General features: G+C 39.5%; 1 protein-coding gene across 4 annotated transcripts in view; it reads right to left on the reverse strand.

Annotated features, from left to right (window-relative positions):
- Positions 1-17741, reverse strand: part of LOC127444307 (neuroligin-4, X-linked-like) — a 145049-nt gene that overhangs the window by 15655 nt on the left and 111653 nt on the right. For 3 of the 4 annotated variants that reach the window (XM_051703583.1, XM_051703582.1, XM_051703585.1), the window contains 2 exons: positions 6291-6476; positions 2282-3071 (listed from right to left, as the gene is read on the reverse strand). In XM_051703583.1, coding sequence (XP_051559543.1) covers positions 2282-3071; positions 6291-6476 — 976 coding nt within the window. The remainder of the gene's footprint in view (positions 1-2281; positions 3072-6290; positions 6477-17741) is intronic. The other variant, XM_051703584.1, reaches the window with a different exon arrangement.

Below are 17741 nucleotides of genomic sequence, written 5' to 3' on the forward strand. Positions count from 1 at the left end.
AAGACAATACGTTGTATGCATACCCCCCACACAATTTATTCGTCCCATTTCATTGGAAACACTCTGATATCACCACTGGATTGTTTACCAGAGGAAGGAGTGATTCTCCTGCAAAGCGAGCATTCTCCAAGTGCTGCTGAAATTGCTTTCGTATTTCCTGCACTGTTTTAAAATACTCGCACTGAGTGAGAAACGGAGGGAGAGCAGCCTGACGTGAAATGCTGATGAGCCTGCCAATCTATCTCCTGACACACCGGTATCAGTTGAAGTGGAGCCAAACAGCAGAACCCAGTCTGCCTATAAACAGTCCATGTGGTGTGAATACAGCCCTGAATGTATAAGGTGTCCCTAGCCACTTAAATCTGAAGGAGGACTTTTTCCCCCCTTGGGCCTGCCCCAAGTAAAGCAATGCTGGGAGAGGTACAGTAGGAGGCAAGGGATGGAGATAACTCTGTAATCTAAGAGACCAGTTAACCCTTTCGCACGTATAATCAAAATGGTGTGATTACACTAGGCAGGGCTCAGACATGTACAATCAAACCGGTGTGATCTGCATTCATGCTGCTGTTTACCATAATGAACCAGCTGCTCAACTTGTCTTTTCAACATCACAATATATTTATTTTTATGTTACAAACATTCAAACAATCATGTAACACAGTTCAATGGAAAGGAGGCGAGAACCGGCTTGACAATATAAATGATAATTTAATGATAAACTTAACCAAAAAGACAAATACACACACAGGTGTCGGACAGCTGTCCGTAACTCTCTCTCTGTCGCACTGCCATCTCCGGTCGCCTTTATCCCTCTTGGGCTTGATCAGCCTGATTAGGGGCTGGGTGTGCAGAATCACGACCCGGCCCTGCCCTCCGCCCTGCCACAAATCACTAAAGTCGTTATCGTCGGGGCGCACTGTTTTGATGCAGCGATGTGGCCATGTTTTCTGACGTCAAACAAAGAACATACAAACTAGTCAGTCCAATCAAGCCTTCTCCCATTCCGTCCGTCACTCATTATAACCAATTCCGGTGCTGGGAAAGTGAAAGGGCTAGGTTTTTAGAATCTTCTATGGTGAACTCAGAATCCCATGCTGCACTGCATGTAAACAATATGGCGGCACACAAAGCCGGCAAGCGCATTCGTTATCGCATCTTATCTATCATAATCAATCATTATAAACATCTAAAAATGATCTGACCTTCAGTGCACCTGCTGTGAAATAATCTATCCTCCAGTGCATCTGCTGTGAAGTGTAAAATAAGATTTTTTTATTATTATTACAGTGCGCATTATAGAACTCACGCTGGGGGTCCGTCAGTACAGGAGAAACTCACATGCGAAAAGGTTAAGTGCTGGTCTGGTACCATTAAATGTGCACTAAGTCATTTTTTAGTGTACTGTACATCATAGTCGATTTACACTGACGCCTAGGAGCAGGGATGGAGCATTATTCAAACACAATAGTTTTCAGTTACCGATGCCATTTACTGTCATGATTAATTTAATCCATGAGTGATAGTGTCTGAAATGGTTACTGAGATTACACGAGTTGTATTTGGCTGGTCATGTGGCCATGTGCTGGTCAGCATTAATTAGGCTACTGTTATGACAGGAGTTATGATATTATACTTATGTTTCAAAATTACTATTCATTTTTTTAGGAGTAAAACTTTTTTAATGAGGAAAAAAATTACTGAGTATACCTTTAAATGGATGGTCTGAGTGACAAGGCTGAGTCTTCAAGTTCTGATATGTGAGGAGAGAGCAAAGGCCACTGAATGTTTTTTGTTTAATCAAAACCATGACTCATTAAGGACAAATTCCTTAAATAGAAAGAGATGTTCCACATTGTGTGGTCTGAGGCAGTTAACAACAGTCATTCTTTGTAGGGTAGCAGAGAGAACTGAATGGACATAGTTTAGATACTACATTTAAATGCTTAATAACAAATGAACAAGTATTTTAAAGGGTTAGTTCACCCAAAAATAAAATTCTGTCATAATTTACTCACCCTCATATTGTTCCAAACCTGTATAACTTTCTTTCTTGTGTGGAACACAATATGAGATGGCAGAATGTTAGGGATCTAAGATAGCTTAAGTCCCCATTTACTTTGATTGCATGCAACAACAACAAAGCAGCATCAACATTCTTTCAAAGTTTCTCCTCTTGCAAATGATAACTTAAATTTTGTTTTGGGATTTTAGTTCATAGATTCATGCAGTGTTTATACTTAGTTAACAGAAAAAATAAAAAGGTTTCAAACTTTCAACCTACCCTGTTTTAGCGAAATTCGTCCAATAAGTCATTACCACTGCAGAAAGCATGACATCATTCTTGGAGAAATTGCAGTTAAAGAGATCAGTGGGGCCAATCATGGGAATCCCAAACACATAAGGCACCTCGTCTCCATGTGCTGAATCCGCCCAACTAGGTTTCATTTCACTCTGACAATGGTGGTAGAAAGCGTAGAAGTAAGTTGGAGATCCGTATTGCGCATGCAGATCCGCTGTAGCTACTGCTGGTGCCACCCACTGGTGATCAGTAAAAAGTGCAACTAAAGTCTTTCGCCTCGTCTCCGGGTTCTCCTTGTCAGCCCAGTCGGTATACATGAACTTGATGGTCTCTCGAAGTGTATCCTTTCCCTCTGGATATCCATAAAGGTGGTCCACAAAATCAGACACAGCGAAGTCAAAGTCATTTGCAGAGACACCATCCTCACTGTCCACAATGCCATCTACAAATTTAAAACCCTCACCCTGGTTGACGCCCAGCATGATGTCATAGTTGAGGAACTCTCCCTGTTCCATCAGAATTTGTGGGTCATCAGGGATGACGTCCCCATCAATAACTGGCCCAAAGGCAATGTGGTACTTGGCCTGTGTGATGTACTGCTCAATTAGCTCTTTATAATTTTTGTTCTGTAGACATTCCACCAGATCTATAGTATCAAGCATATTGCAGCCCACCTTCTCAGCTAGTATGCGTGTGTATTTGGCTGGCTGGTAATTGACAGCCCAGCTTGACAAAGCAGTCCCACTCTGGATGATGGCTTTCTGAAACAAATCTGACAAAGAAAAAAAAAAAAAAAAAAGGAAAAAGAAAGAAACAGCAATTAATACTAGATTTTCATTTCCTGAAGGAAATATCAGGGCTTGGAAGAATCAAAAGAATCATGTTAAAATTTAGGTAGGCTTAGGTTTTTGTTTAAATTACTTAAAAATTATAATGTTTTTAAGATATAAAACACAAATAGATCATTAACAAACAGCCAAAAATTAAAAGCTCCCGTAAATTGAATGAAATTAAATGAAAATCTTCAAATCAAACTGTGAATGGAGTTTGTATTCTGTTCAGGCTAAATTAATTGAAGAAGTTTTATATATACTGTTAGGGATTAAAAAAAAATCTCTCAACAGAATGTTTGAGGGAGATCAATACAGTGCTGCCTTGCAAGAAGCCTACTGTAATTAACAGACTGTTTGGTGTGAGAACTGAGGGGCCACAATGAGCAAGAGGTTTTACAACAATAAAATGAAAGAAACAAAGGTCTTCACATTGCAAGGTAACAATGCTTCATTGATGACTTCCGTTGATAAACCTTGCCGAAAGCACATAAAGGACTCTTTTCCATTTCTGGTTGGGTAAAGTGTCTTTTTTCCTTCCATACTGTTTTGGACAGATAATATCAGTCAGTGCCTGACATAGATGCGAACTAATATGCATATGCCTTGATGCTCTACCTTTGTTAGCTCAGCCAGGTGTGGATATAACAATACCTCGAGGTAAAGATCTCACTAGGCTGAACAGAGGCTTCTGATGCACTGACTTAGAGTGAAATAGCCTTTACTCAAGTCTAGATTCCAATAAATGGTGGGGAAAAAATAGAAAATGGACAGCATTTATATCTCAAATAAAAGTCCAGTTTCATTACAAATAACATGCAAAGGATAAACTGTAGCATATGCATGTTGTATGTATGGCAAACATACAATAGCTTAAGGCACTTATACACCATTATATGCTTTAGCCTAGCCTGACAAATATCTAAAGGGTCAGATCAACATCAGTGGTAACAAGTGAAATTATATGCTTTCCCGCATTTTGTGATTTACATTGTGTAATTCATTCATAAATCATGGCCAACTTTTTAGACAGGACCACCAGGAGGGAACCGAACATCTTACCCATGATACTGTGATCAAATATGGCACTTCCTTATTTGGGGTTGTGTTAGCGTTAGAGGAACTGTAGCCAGAGGTCATTTGATCCATTACTAGATTCCGTCTGCGATCTAGCCGGGCTGGACATTTAATGTAAAATCTATTTTTATGGTGGAACAATTGAGTTCCAGCTGAATGCCTTGTAGGGTCTGTTGTTGCAAATAAAAATTAGATGCAGCCCATCAGACAAAGAACAAGGTCTTTGGGGTCTTAGAAGACCTTTTGGCATATTAGTCGAGGTAAAGTGTGTATGTGGGTGGTGTCATCATTTCTACTGTGTACTTTCAGAGACATGTTTAAGGATTTATAAAGGAAATAGTGTACTGTTTTTATTTGTTCATAGAACAGTTAGTTTCTGTCCTCAAATCTTTTTGGATGAGCAGCATTCCAAGAGTTCTGATTTACTATCCAAAAGGACTGGGATGCTTTACAATTTATAGCACTCCACTTCTCTGTGTTCTTGGCTTTTTTAAATGTATTATTAATTTTGATTTACTGATTTGCTCAGTGATAATTTCTATAGATTACATCTTTATGCGAGTAGGTGGCAACAAATGAGCATATTATGATGCATGTTATGTTATAAATGAGTCATTGAGTCATCGACTCAACAGATTTAGTCAAAGAACTAAAGCTGTCAGAATTAATGCGTTAAAGCTTTTTCTAAATCGCAGTTAACACATTTACCATTAATACAGCATAAACACTGGTGTGAAGGGCGGAAACTTTGTAATATGTCCGCCCGGAGTCATTACACTGAGGCACACGCCACAAAAAAGCTTTGCATAAAACAGCATAATGCGGCTTTCCCATAGACATTCTATGGGCGGTACTGTCATAACACGCTAGTTGACTGATACACTCTTTCCTATGATAGAGCCATGGAGGTTGTCATCCCAGTAAATAAAATTATCTCTGACAGCTCTTCCCTGTCAGTGATAAAATGATGAAGAAAGGAGCTGTACAAAACAAGCCCAGATGGGATCTGTGATAGAAATCAAGCATTTTTCAGCCTATTTAAGGTGCATTTTAATTACCACCGAAGCATAACAAATCTTAACTATCATCAAAAGACAGAATGAGATGTATTTGTTTGCAAGTGCTGTCCATGGTGAGATCAAAGTGCCACTTGACACTGGCGATGATGCTCTGACGCGAATCATAAAAGCAGTTTCACGATTGCTGTAACAAAGTGGATAGCCACAGTCCACCAGCAGATTAATATTGTGGAGGAAGAGAGTTTAAGGGATTTAATGCCCATTGCAATGAATATGCAACCAATGTGGGGACTAGTTCTTTCAATTAGTCAAACTCCCACTTGGAATTGGTGCTATTTTAGAGAATTTCTATCATTATATTTTGGAAGGCTTTGTTTGGAAAATGTTAATAATGCATTATATTCCTACATATTGTTTTGCTTTCTTTCCTAAGATGGAAATAAATGAATTTAGACAAGAAAAGAATTATGTATAGTGTCAAATTTCAGCACTTTTCAGCAAGACTAATCGCGATTAACTACAAACAAAATTATGCAATTAATCGCAATTAAAACATTTTATCGAATGACAGCACTACAAAGAACATAAAGTCATATAGACATGTTCACTTCTAAGATTAATTCAAAAACTGATAAGTTTATGAATGAAACAACTAGTGTGAGAGCAGTTCAGAGAGCTTGTTCAGAGTTGAGTCTGGTGGAGAAGAAATGCATGAACAAAGCATTTTTGTCTGAAATATAAGTTCATCAATATTATGTTAAACTGTAAAAGAGTTCAACATTAAAAAAAGGAATATCACATTCACGATCAAGTGGTTGGTCTGATTATCAACACGGCTAGATTACCTACAGCTGAGTCACAGTTACGCTGATATTCAGACAAACAGCACATTTGCTTGTGTGTTATTGTGGAGATATGTTGAACTCACTATTTTCATTGTGTAATAATATTGAGTACAATCATTCATTTTGAGCATAAGCTCTGAAAACGAGTGTCCATCTGAGTGCAATGGTGTGATAAAATTGTCCACAACTAACTGACTGTTAATTACTAAATGCTTTGTACCTTCTGAATAGTGTGACAGGGTCAGCAAGCTTACGCAGGATGCCCCAGCTCCTGAACCAAATATAGTCACCCTCTTCGGGTCACCTTTGAAAGCCTGGATGTTCTCTTTGATCCACCGGAGTGCTTGGATCTGGTCCAACAGCCCATAATTTCCTTTGGCTGCCTGGTCACCTGTGCTCAGGAATCCTAGTGACATAACAAACATTCACAAAAGTTTAGAGAAAATCTTTGTGGGGAAGCTTTTGATATATTTACATATTTACAAGTAATTCATTGCTTAGGTACGTTATTAGAGGATGTGCATTAAAGCAAAGAATGTCAGTATCTACTATCTGTATAATATCTCTTATATTTCTTAAAAACATCTGTTTATCATTTTTAACCAACAAGAACAAGAACAAATTTAAGTCTTGAGTTTGATACAATGCTAAGCTGCATTGATTTAGTTTACAAACATTTAAGCTATGGCTTGCATGTCTGAAAAATAGTGTATCTCAAAGTGCAAATACATCTAAAAATCTCTGGATCCAAACACAATACAGTCCTGCTTTTCTTCGTCAGCTGCACTCTGAGTCTGAACAACATAATAGTAGTAGACTTTTTATTATTCTGATTAAACCAAAACATGTTTTTATTTCAACTGTCTTTCATGTGCAAGAGACATGCTGTTAAGGCATAAAGGTTTGTTCAAGGTTGCATTTTAGACTATATTAGGGTTATTTGACTGTCTTTATGGAAAAGGCTGAGGTTACCTCTATGTTAATTGATGTAATTTAGCTACTCATTCAGATTTGGAAGTGCCCATATTTCCCTTGGGTTAAGGGTAATTCAGTCAAAAGACATGAAAATGATGGCTTGACAGCAACTTTTGTGGGGGTCTTTGTGTAGTTAAAAAAGTTAGATTTTAATCAAAATTAACATTTCAATTGCTGGAGGATGGCAGTCCTTTCTCATTAAATTGTAATTTGTCTTTAGGCTTTGTTTTACAGAATCCTTTCTTATTTGAAGTGACACTACAGTACATCAAAGTGACAACATACAGCAACAGATATTTCCTTGAAGACCTTAAAGTAAAACCCCATTGCTCTGATCAGCTTATGGTGTGTGTGTATGCCTACATCCTTTAACAGGCTTGTCAATGTGCACAAAATCACAAACTGGTTGACAAATTAGCCGACTATCTTAAACCCATTAGCAAGACCCAGAATAGCCTCAGGGGTGTCAATTCTGTTTCCTTGCCCAAACTCAGATATCCGCTCCTGGTTGGCGGCAAAGGCACTTTCCTGGTACACCCACTTGGGAGCTGGTTTTAGACCAAACAGCTCTGGAGAAATAGGATGAGAAGCAATGAAAGGAGGGCCTTTTGATCCAATTCATCATGCCTATACAGTTGGGTCTTGCTGTGGGAGAAGGATTAAAAAGACCCAGACAGCATCACTAGCCAAACTGGATAAGGCCATGGTCATGTTTAGAGCATCATCATGACTCATCCTTGAGAAAAGACTGGAATTCTTGGGAGTCTGTGGGCATTTGTAAACCTTTATGCTCTGATTAAGAATGCAAATTCCAGAAAGTCTTGTCATATATTTTAGCATTCAGATTGTGGTGAAGAAACTTTCCCCAATCCAATCATCAACACCCCTTCAGCAAGCCCTCATCCAGTCTCATGATTGAAGTGCACTTGCCAAGAGGGATGGTACAAAATGTGTGTGATGAGACACACCTGGTGTATATTTCACCACTATTATGTGTCCCCTTTCTGTGAACCTCATTCTACAGCAGTCCATTCACAGAGTGTCCTTCAAGACCACCTCTAAGCCAATCCAGTCTGATCCAGACCCCTGGATGAACTCCCCATTTGCACAGACCTTACACAGCCTGAATCAGTAAGGAAAAGCTCCTGGAACAATTTCAGGTTCACATTGTTTTTGATGAAGTACTTTACTTGCAAAGTGGAACTATTTGGGCTATTGGAACTATTTTATTCTCATTGGTCAAGAATAAATGCATCACCAGCCATCAGACAGCCAATACCGGCCAATTTTAAAAGACCAGTTAGTAAGCTTTGCTAAAACTTTTGTTGAGTTGTTGTTAATTTAGGTTTTTAAAATAAAAATGAATAAATGGACATACGCTGCTGTATTTTTGGAGAAATAAAAATCTGTGCGAGTTTGAAACGTCAACCAGAAACGAGAAGGTGCACAAATAATATCTGACCATCTCATCAAGTTAGGCTTCAGTAACCACACCAAAAACTATGTGATAAAATTTTACAATAAGGTTCCATTTGTTAAATTTAGTTAACGCATTAGGTGTCATGAACAAACAATTAACAATACATTGTTGGCAGTTCCACGTGACGCCATGCGAGGAGCAGACGTGTAAACGGCTAGCTCTGTGCACGTTGCTAATTTTTGTGTCATAAACCGGTGAGATTCGATACACCCTGCTACATATCTGTTCTTTGAAGTTAACATGGCAAAGAATTCCAAATCCTTGGGCTCTGGAGACATTAAAAGATACTTACATGCTCAAGCTGAAACCCCTGACAGGTCCGCAGACCAGGGACTAGGTTTGGACGGTGCGGCGGGAGAAATCCAGCAGCAACTGGCGAGCATGTCTGTGATGCTGATGAAAGTTGTTGCTGACTTAGAGGATCTTGCTGTAATATGTTGATCGATTACAGCGATGGAAGCTAAATTCTCTGAGTTGGTTACAAAAATCGGGGACGTCGAGAGATGGATCAATTATCTGGAGTCATCGGAGAGGGAATTAGCTGCTAATCAGCAAGCGACCAGGATAGACTTGCAATACATTTTGGAAAAACTGGAGGATTTGGAGAAATGTAGCCAGCGAAACAACATCCGAATTGTTGGAATTCCTGAGCATGTGGACGGCCGAGATATGGTGAAATTCCTGGACGAGCTCTTCCCGAGTCTGCTTGACATAACAGGCCACAAGCTGGAAATGGAGCAAGCTCACAGAGTCCCGGCTCGGAGATCCGTATAGAATATTTTTATAAAGTTGAATATAAATTAATCAAGTATAATCAATGTAAATATAGCTATTTTGTTCTACAATTATTTCTGATGGTCAAGCATGTATCTTACTGTGTGTGTCTGTGTAGAGGCCTGTATAGGAATGGAATGTGCTCAAATATGGTAAACTGAGTCTCCTGTTTTGACACTAGAGAAAATATATGGTGAGGCCCCTTCACAGAGGTTTCCTGTTCACTTCTTAAAAACAACAGACTGGAGTCACAGAACAAAATGATAAATAATTGTGACATGTATGGAATGTATTAGGCATGCCTTGGTAGATCATATGTATATAAGCGGGTATAAACCCAGATGCTTCAGTTGCTCTGCAGACAACTTGGCTTTTTTTTTATCTCTGATAATAAAGTCTATCTTCTGGCATCAAAACCCCAAGACTTTGAGAGTGATTTTTCACAGAGGCGGCAGAAGCCACAACAAATTTGCGTAGTTCGCAGGATTGGAAAGGAGCAGAAGAGTGGAAGACCACAGAGGGCTGGCTGGATGAACAACAAAAAGGTGGCCACCTAAAGGTAAGCATTTTTTGCTTATATAATTAGTTTGTGTTGTTTGCCAGAGTTTACCCGTGGTGGTAAGGACACTCAAAAAGCTCCTCCAAATTTAAAGAGCAAAAAGAATAAAAGGGTTCTGATTCCAGAAGAAATAATTGCATGCAATGATCTGTTTTTACTGTTAAGTTTGCCTTGATGGATAGCAGTAAATGAAAGCAGATAAAGTATAAGGAAGTCCTAGGAAAAAGTCCTGTGGTACCGCTCTGTTGTGTTGAGGAAGTGAATCACAGAGGTCTGAATGGGTAGGCACAAATCCTGCAGGGCATTGCTTTTCACTGTGTAGAGGAAGTGTATCAGTGAGAGCAGAACTGACAGGTCACTCAAGGGAGTGTAGAATAGGACAAGTGTATGTGTATGTGTAAGTGTCTGTGTCAGTGTGTGTCTGTGTGAGTATATCTGTGACTGTGGCTGTATGAGAATATAAACTCTGTATCTTGTGGACAGTGGGTGCCTCCTGGACCGTCACTTGAGTGCAGCGATGGACAAAGTACACAACTTCATTACTTGAGTGAAAGTACAGATACTACTGGTCAAATATTACTCCATTACAAGTGAAAGTTGTAAAAACAGATTTTTACTTAAGTACTTTTAAAACCAAGTACTTCTGTACTTTTACTTAAGTCTCAAAAGTAAATTTCCTTTTTTATGTCAAAGCATTGTTTTATTATTGTTGCATTGTTGTATGTAATACTTACAATACCTTATGCCTCTGAAGCAATCTACTGAATACACTGACTAGATTCTGGTTAAACTGAGAATCACAATGTTTTTGTTTCAAATAAAGATCATGATTCTCCCACGAATCTGAATGCCAACTAAAGAAAATAACATGTAATTTACTAGAGGTTCTGACAAAATATTAATTGCTGCAGTATATTTAAAAATGTTTAATTGATTTGAATGAATTATTAAAAAAAAAATCTGTTTGAATGATTCAATGACTCACTCAAATACTTCACTTGTTTCATTACTGGATGAATCAGCATTTTTGAATGAATCTCTTGAATGAATGATTCAATGACAGATATATTTTTTAACAGTCACTTGTCACCACCTGGTGGCGAAATAATGTAATCGGTACAATCATTATTTCAAGCATCAAGTTACTTTCAAAAGGTGTTTGCCCTATTTTGATCGTAGACATCAGTGTTTATATGCTAACTGTAAACTTTTATCCCAGTACTTCTGTGATCATTTGAATATTTGTAATGCAGAAAGAAATAATGATACTGTGTGGTAGAAAAGACTGTTTATGAAGCTGTTTCATACCTATACATGATAACTGCTCTCTCTGGCTCAGCGGCAGCACCAACGCAGATTTGAATGTTCCAGTATGATTTTTGTCAAAGGTTTAATAGACAGGCGAATCGTTATCATTTAGGAAAGAGATTGTGTGGGTGTTTGAATCGAGATTGCGATCTTTTTATGATTTAATCGTGCAGCTCTACACATAACTATAGTAATTATGCAAGATAACAACAACAACAACAAAAACTATAGTTACAAGATATTAACTCTTAAGCTCATTTACATTTGAATTCACGCTTTTGCATGCTAACTAACGTCATTGTTGAACCTTACCTATGCGTTAGCGGTGTATCCACAAGGCTATGGCAACTTGGCGGGCAAATTCATAAAAAATAATTTGACCGACCATACTTCATACTGAAACTTTAGCTCTAAAGCACAGATAATTTCAATCTTTCACAAGAAATTAAAAGTTTACATACCTCAATATGCTTCTGCAGGTTGGACGGCGAGTTTTTGAAGGCTGTGATATGGTTCGTTTTAGGCAAACAAAGCAAACATTTCAAACGAAACGAATCTTTAAAATTTTCAGAAAACTGGAACATATTTTCTAATATGTTTCTGCGCCGAGGAACCACCGTCTTCCATTTTGCCAACTGATCAGTGTTCACAAAATGCTGGGAAATCATTGAACTTCACGACACGTGACCCTACAAGAGTGTTTATTGATATGCTGTCTGTCACCTGCAAAAAACCAATCAAGTTTTAGAGAAGAAAAAAAAATCATCCACTGATTTTCAAAGCTGCTACATAGTAACATCTTTCTACACGAGGACCTTGATAGAAATGTAGTGGAGTGAAAAGTACAATATTTGTCTTTCAAATGTACAGATACTCAAAAAGTGTACTTAAGTACAGTACTCAAGTAAATGTTTTTTGTTTCTGTCCACCTCTGCTTGAGTGTGACTAAACAGAGGGGCACAGTTATTGTCGCACTTGAGAGGAGTGGATGAGAGAATGAACCCTAAATAATAAAGGGACAAAGAATGAGTGTATGAGCCAAAAAGGGACAGGTATGTATGAGAATAGGTATGTATGAGAATTTGAGCCCCACAAAATAATAAAGGGACTTGTATGGATATTGTGTATTAAAAAAGTGAAGGTGAAAGAAGTTAGGAAAATTGTTTCAAGATATTGACTTGTAGGAAATAAATTCAAATAGTAAGATATACATTTACCCTCTAAATTTAATTATTTATCTAAATGAATGGTGATAAAATAATTTTTCATTCTTTGTATGCCAAGTAAATATAACAGTGAAAGAAATAAAGAAAAAGCAACTGCTATTGTTGTTTGGCACTATTTGGATGCAGAGTGATCCTAAAAGTAAATTGACAACATATAGGAAATTTGTACATGTATGTGGTATAATAATTGTTACAATTAAAGTGCATATTATAGAAGAAGATAAGGGAAATTGGTTTATAAATAAATAAAAATAATTGAATTTCTTTTGGAAGATCATAATATTTGACCAAATATAAATTGTCAAAAAATCCCAAAATTGACACATTGATACATTTTCCCTAAAGAGGAAAAATCATGGCAGCCACTCCAGTGGAAATATTAGGATTAAAATATCCATTGTGTAGAAAACTTATAGATAAGCTCTCTAACAAATTGCACAAGATAACCAAATGATAAACAAATAATAACAAATAATAATAATAATAATAATAATAATAATAATAACAAATAATGACAAAATGGCCAAAGGAAGGGACATTTGATGTAGCGTTGTGTGAGGAAATGGACATTTTGATAAAAATGTATAAAACTAAAGAGTAAAAAAGTAAAAAGAGAGAAACAAAAATGGAAAACGAGAGAGAGAAGTGATAGCACTGTTCAAAAAGGAAGGAGAAAATTAACTGAAAAATATAAGACAGGCAAGAAAAATACTGAAGAATGCAGAAAAAGGAGAAAAAGGATAAATAAAAAAGGAGAGGTCCTTGCCAAACCACCTCCATATGTGTCCCCAGAAGGTAGTAAGGGAACTGTAGAAGTTTTAGGAGAAATGCAGATGGAGGGACAAGTGGAGTTAGAAAAAAACAAACAAACAGGGCTGGGGGTAAGACCGAAGAAGGGACAGGATAGAAAAAGTGAGAGAAACCTGCCTTTAGATTGTTATGAACAGGCACGGACAGCGTTAGAGAAAATGAAAGCACAGTATGAGGAAAAAAAACAGTATGTGAAGAAGAACCGTTAGGGCAAGTGAAAAGAGAAGAAGAGGAGATTGAAGCAGAAGCGCAAGTAATAGAAGCAGAAATAGATAGAAAAATTTGAGAAGCAGAAAAATTAATACGAGACACAGATAAATTGGTAAGAAATAGAAGTAGACTATTAGACAGTAGAGAGAGAAAGTGAAGAGGAGTCATCATTTGATGGAGGAAGGTGGGCACAGGGAAGAGAAAAAGGAAGGCTTAGACCATTGGGGGGAGTTGGCAACAGCCCTTTTGAGGTCCATCTCAAGGCCCAGTAAACCCTTGGGGAGGTCCAAATCAAGGATATTAGGGATGCCCAGAGAATCCTACAGGGAAGAGTCAGCTTCCAATTTTAATAACCAATGCTGATCAAGAACCTATGCTGCAGGTTAAAATAGAGGGAAAGACCACACCCATGCTATTAGACACAGGAGTGGTTTATATGTGTGTAAATTCAAATTATGCCTCACATCTCCCCTTGTCTGGAAAATTTGCAAAGACAATAGGATTCTCGGGACAAATGCAGCTAATTCCTATGACCGCTCCTGTTTGTCTACAAACTAAAAACAAAAGTGCAACCATACCTATCCTGGTATCAAATCAGACTCCTGTTAATTTGTTAGGGAGAGATGCATTATGTAAATTGGGCACAGCACAAATGGAAGTTTCTCAAAGTTACATCTCAAAATGCAGTCTTTTGTTGACTGTAGGTATCCACTTTATACAACAATTGGTTTGTTTTCCATTTTCTAAAATATCCCGATGCTGTTTTAATGAGTGAGTAGTTGCTGCAAATTATTCAGTGAGATAGCAGTCCAAACTAATCGGACTGAATAGCCAATCGATTCAGACCTTTTTGCTAAACCGTTTGGCCAATTAGCTGAAAAGAACCAACTCAATAGAATGATTTATTTGTGAACTGGGCATCATTAGTTCTGATTCTACGCAGCAGGCTGAAATGCGGGACAAATGTCAAGATCTCTGATATTGTAAGTCAAAAATATTTGTCATATAAGTCGAAGCTTTAACTGTGTATTTTTTTGCAAAGTGACTCGACTGGACTCAGGGTTTTAGTGAGATTGGTCAATGGGAAGAAATGGGCCATTATAGTTCAGTGTTTTTCCCTGTACCAAGTGTCTCGCCATCGGATTATACTGAGCCGCCTGGAATTACATTTCCTGACGGCTCTTTGGTACTAACGACTGGGTTGTATTTTCCTTTGTCTGAGTGTCCTGTGTCACTTGATACAACCGATCCTTAATGATTTCAAAATGTGAGTGCAATGTCTAGCTGGAGGCATTGACCATCAATCACTTTCACCTGATCAAAGGCATGCCTAAGGGTCTCGTCTCGCATCTGCTCCAGAGGGAAATCCACTGCAGGGAATCCTCTGGGGATGGGGAAGCCGGCATTTCCCCCTCCCTTGCGTCACCCTGACGTGGAGCTGATGTAGATGGCCCTGGATCTGCCTCCCCAGCCAGTGAATCACAAACCACACACCGAGACACTTTGTTACAGGACCCATCCACACAAATTCCCCTCAATAAAGAAGTAAATGCTGGCCAATTCATACCCAAGATTAGTGGATAAGTGAGGCAGAGACTAAACGCAGCCTCAACTCTATGCTTTTACCCCCAGAATTTAATGATGAGGGTAACCAAATGATAATCATAAACATCCCTGTGCACACACCTTACCTGCACCCTCATATTTGTGCCCAATGCCTCGTTTTGAATCAAAGGTTGGTGAATTGTGGTTTGATTACAACCAGAATCCACCAATGCTTGATATGTACCCTCCTTAATACTTACAGGTATTATGTACGCTCCGGCTTGATCGGGGGTAGCCTGCAGCAAGTCAGGAACCCAGACCAACATTTCCAGCTTTATTACTGGACATTGGTCCCGGAACTGCCCAATGTTCCTGCGTCTCTGGCAGGCCGGCCCAGACGTTACACCAGCACTTGTGGCGGTGGGTTCCACAACCTGGGGGTGAGAGCTTAGAGAGAGAGAGGGGTTAGTGGTAGTTGGGCAGACCCCCGGAGCCGGGCCGCTGGCTTCGGAGGGGGAATTCCCCTTTTACAGGGCACAGGAATAGGGTGAAAGGAAGGGGTAGGATGGGAAAAAGGGACAGAGCGAGAGGGAGAGTGAGAGAGAGAGTAAGAGTGTGTGGGATCTTCTTCCATTTGGTATGCCGATATATGGTAATCAGCCAGTTGGACAGCCTCCTCCAGCGATGCCGGGTGGTGGCACTGGACCCACTACGCCATTCCTTTTGGTAGATGACGGATGAACTGCTCCAGCACCACTAGAATGATGACATCCTTGGTGTCGTGATCCTCAGCCAACAGCGATTTCTGACACGTCACGGAGCTGTTGAGCGAATGGAAATGGGCGGCCGTGCTCATCAAGCTTCAGCGAGCGAAACTGTTGCCGGTGTTGTTCGGGGCTGCGGCCAACCTGCTGCAAGATGGTCTTCTTGAGGTTGTCATACACCAGGAGATTAGCCGCCGGCAGATGTTGGTCCATGAGTTGAGCTTCCCCGGTCAACAGTGGAAGGAGCCTGGCTGCCCACTGGGCACGCGGCCACTTCCAAATCTCAGCAGTCTTTTCGAACAAGTCCAGAAAGGTCCCCGGTTCATCTTCTGCCCCCATTTACATAAGGGCAACCAGAGGCACAATGGCGGCTGTGTCCAGGGATGCAGTCGGGGCTTTCTCCTGATGTAGTAAGTTCTGGATCACCTGCCGGTCCTCTGCTTGAGCCTGGAGATTCTCGTGGAAGTGATGATCCTGATCTTTACGAAGCTCAAGCAGGGCTTAATGTTGGGTATGCTGCATGTTGGCGAGGGATTGGATGACTCTGACCAACAGCGAGGACTCCATATCAGCGTGCACTTCCTTCAAAAACCCGGGTTTCGGCACCAGTGTAACAATGTTCTATATATGTTGTCAAGGAGGAAGCGGAGGACGGAAACTTCAACTCAAACAAGGGGTTTTATTTTCACACTCAGTAGATAAATACTGCTTTTCAGCACAGTCATCCCAAACACATTAACACATCGACACACACAGGACATGCTGGCCAGTCTCTCTCTCATCAAGCATTTCATCAAGAGTGCTCTCAGGTTTGAACCCTTACCGCTCTCTCTCTCTCTGCGGACGAACACTCAACCATGCCCCAACCTCCACATTTACATTACATCATCATGGTAATGAAGTTTTGGCTATACCTTTACACAGAAAAAGTTTGTAAGTGATTTTATCACACTAAAATCATGTTTATACACATATCCTTTTTGTCTTGTGGTTATACTTTTGAAAAAGTATTTTAATGTTAAGAAATTGGCCCCCATTCACTTCCATTGTAAGTGCCTCACTGGAACCTCGATTTTTGCTTGATTTATGTGCATTTCCCAAAGCTGCACTTAAAATGGACAAACAAAGATGCACTATAAGTGCTACGTGAGGGTCTCTGCCCATATTTGAAGTGATGAAATGTAGTGTCGCTTGTCTCTGTAACTTAATTATATTTGTGCATAACTTATAATTTACCTTGCTGGAAAAAGTTTACATTTATATTCTTAAATACTCAACCTAATTAACTACATAATTATATGTAGTTTTGTGATAATTTGGTGAAGAATTAACAATCTATTACCTTTAGACAATCACTGCTTTGTTCATCAGATGTGCGTCTGCAATGTTTAGTTTTCACAAATTCTTTGGGTCGAGGTGCAGTTGCTTCCAGGAATGGACAGTGGTTAGCCACAGAGGCGGAGCACAGAGATCAAGATGGTGCCAGGTTGTGTGTCAGAATGTTGTCGCTCCGTGTCCAAGTTATCTGTTTTATATATTTTTTTTTTATTGCTGTGTGTTTGGTCGCCCACTCGGCTTGTTTCCCTTTGGTCTATGACCGGCTGACTTTACTAAAGATTCGTGCATTGGTTATGGACCTTTGGAGTAGTGATCATGGAGGAGAGTGTTTTCTTCAGCCTCAATTCATGCCCCCTGTGCCAGAGAAGAACAATCGCTCAGCCGGATGCATGTACCTGAAGAAGAAATGCCAGAGGAAACAGGGTAAACGTGCTGGAGCTCTTGTGAAACGAAAGAGGAATATGAGGGATGTCTCCACTGGGTTTGTGTTTTCAGAGGAGGATATTGGTGGGACAGCGTGTACTTTGCGATGCTCGTGTCTGTATATCTTCCCGGTTCAGACAGTAATTACATCGCACATTTTTCCATTAAGGTAAGAGGAGTTCCACAGAGGAGTTAATTATTATAATCTTCACTCCCTGGATGGCGGTAATATTGATGAATTACCTGGCACTTCTCTACA

This window comes from Myxocyprinus asiaticus, chromosome 7 (assembly GCF_019703515.2).
Source record: "Myxocyprinus asiaticus isolate MX2 ecotype Aquarium Trade chromosome 7, UBuf_Myxa_2, whole genome shotgun sequence".
In the NCBI taxonomy this organism is placed as follows: Eukaryota; Metazoa; Chordata; class Actinopteri; order Cypriniformes; family Catostomidae; genus Myxocyprinus; species Myxocyprinus asiaticus.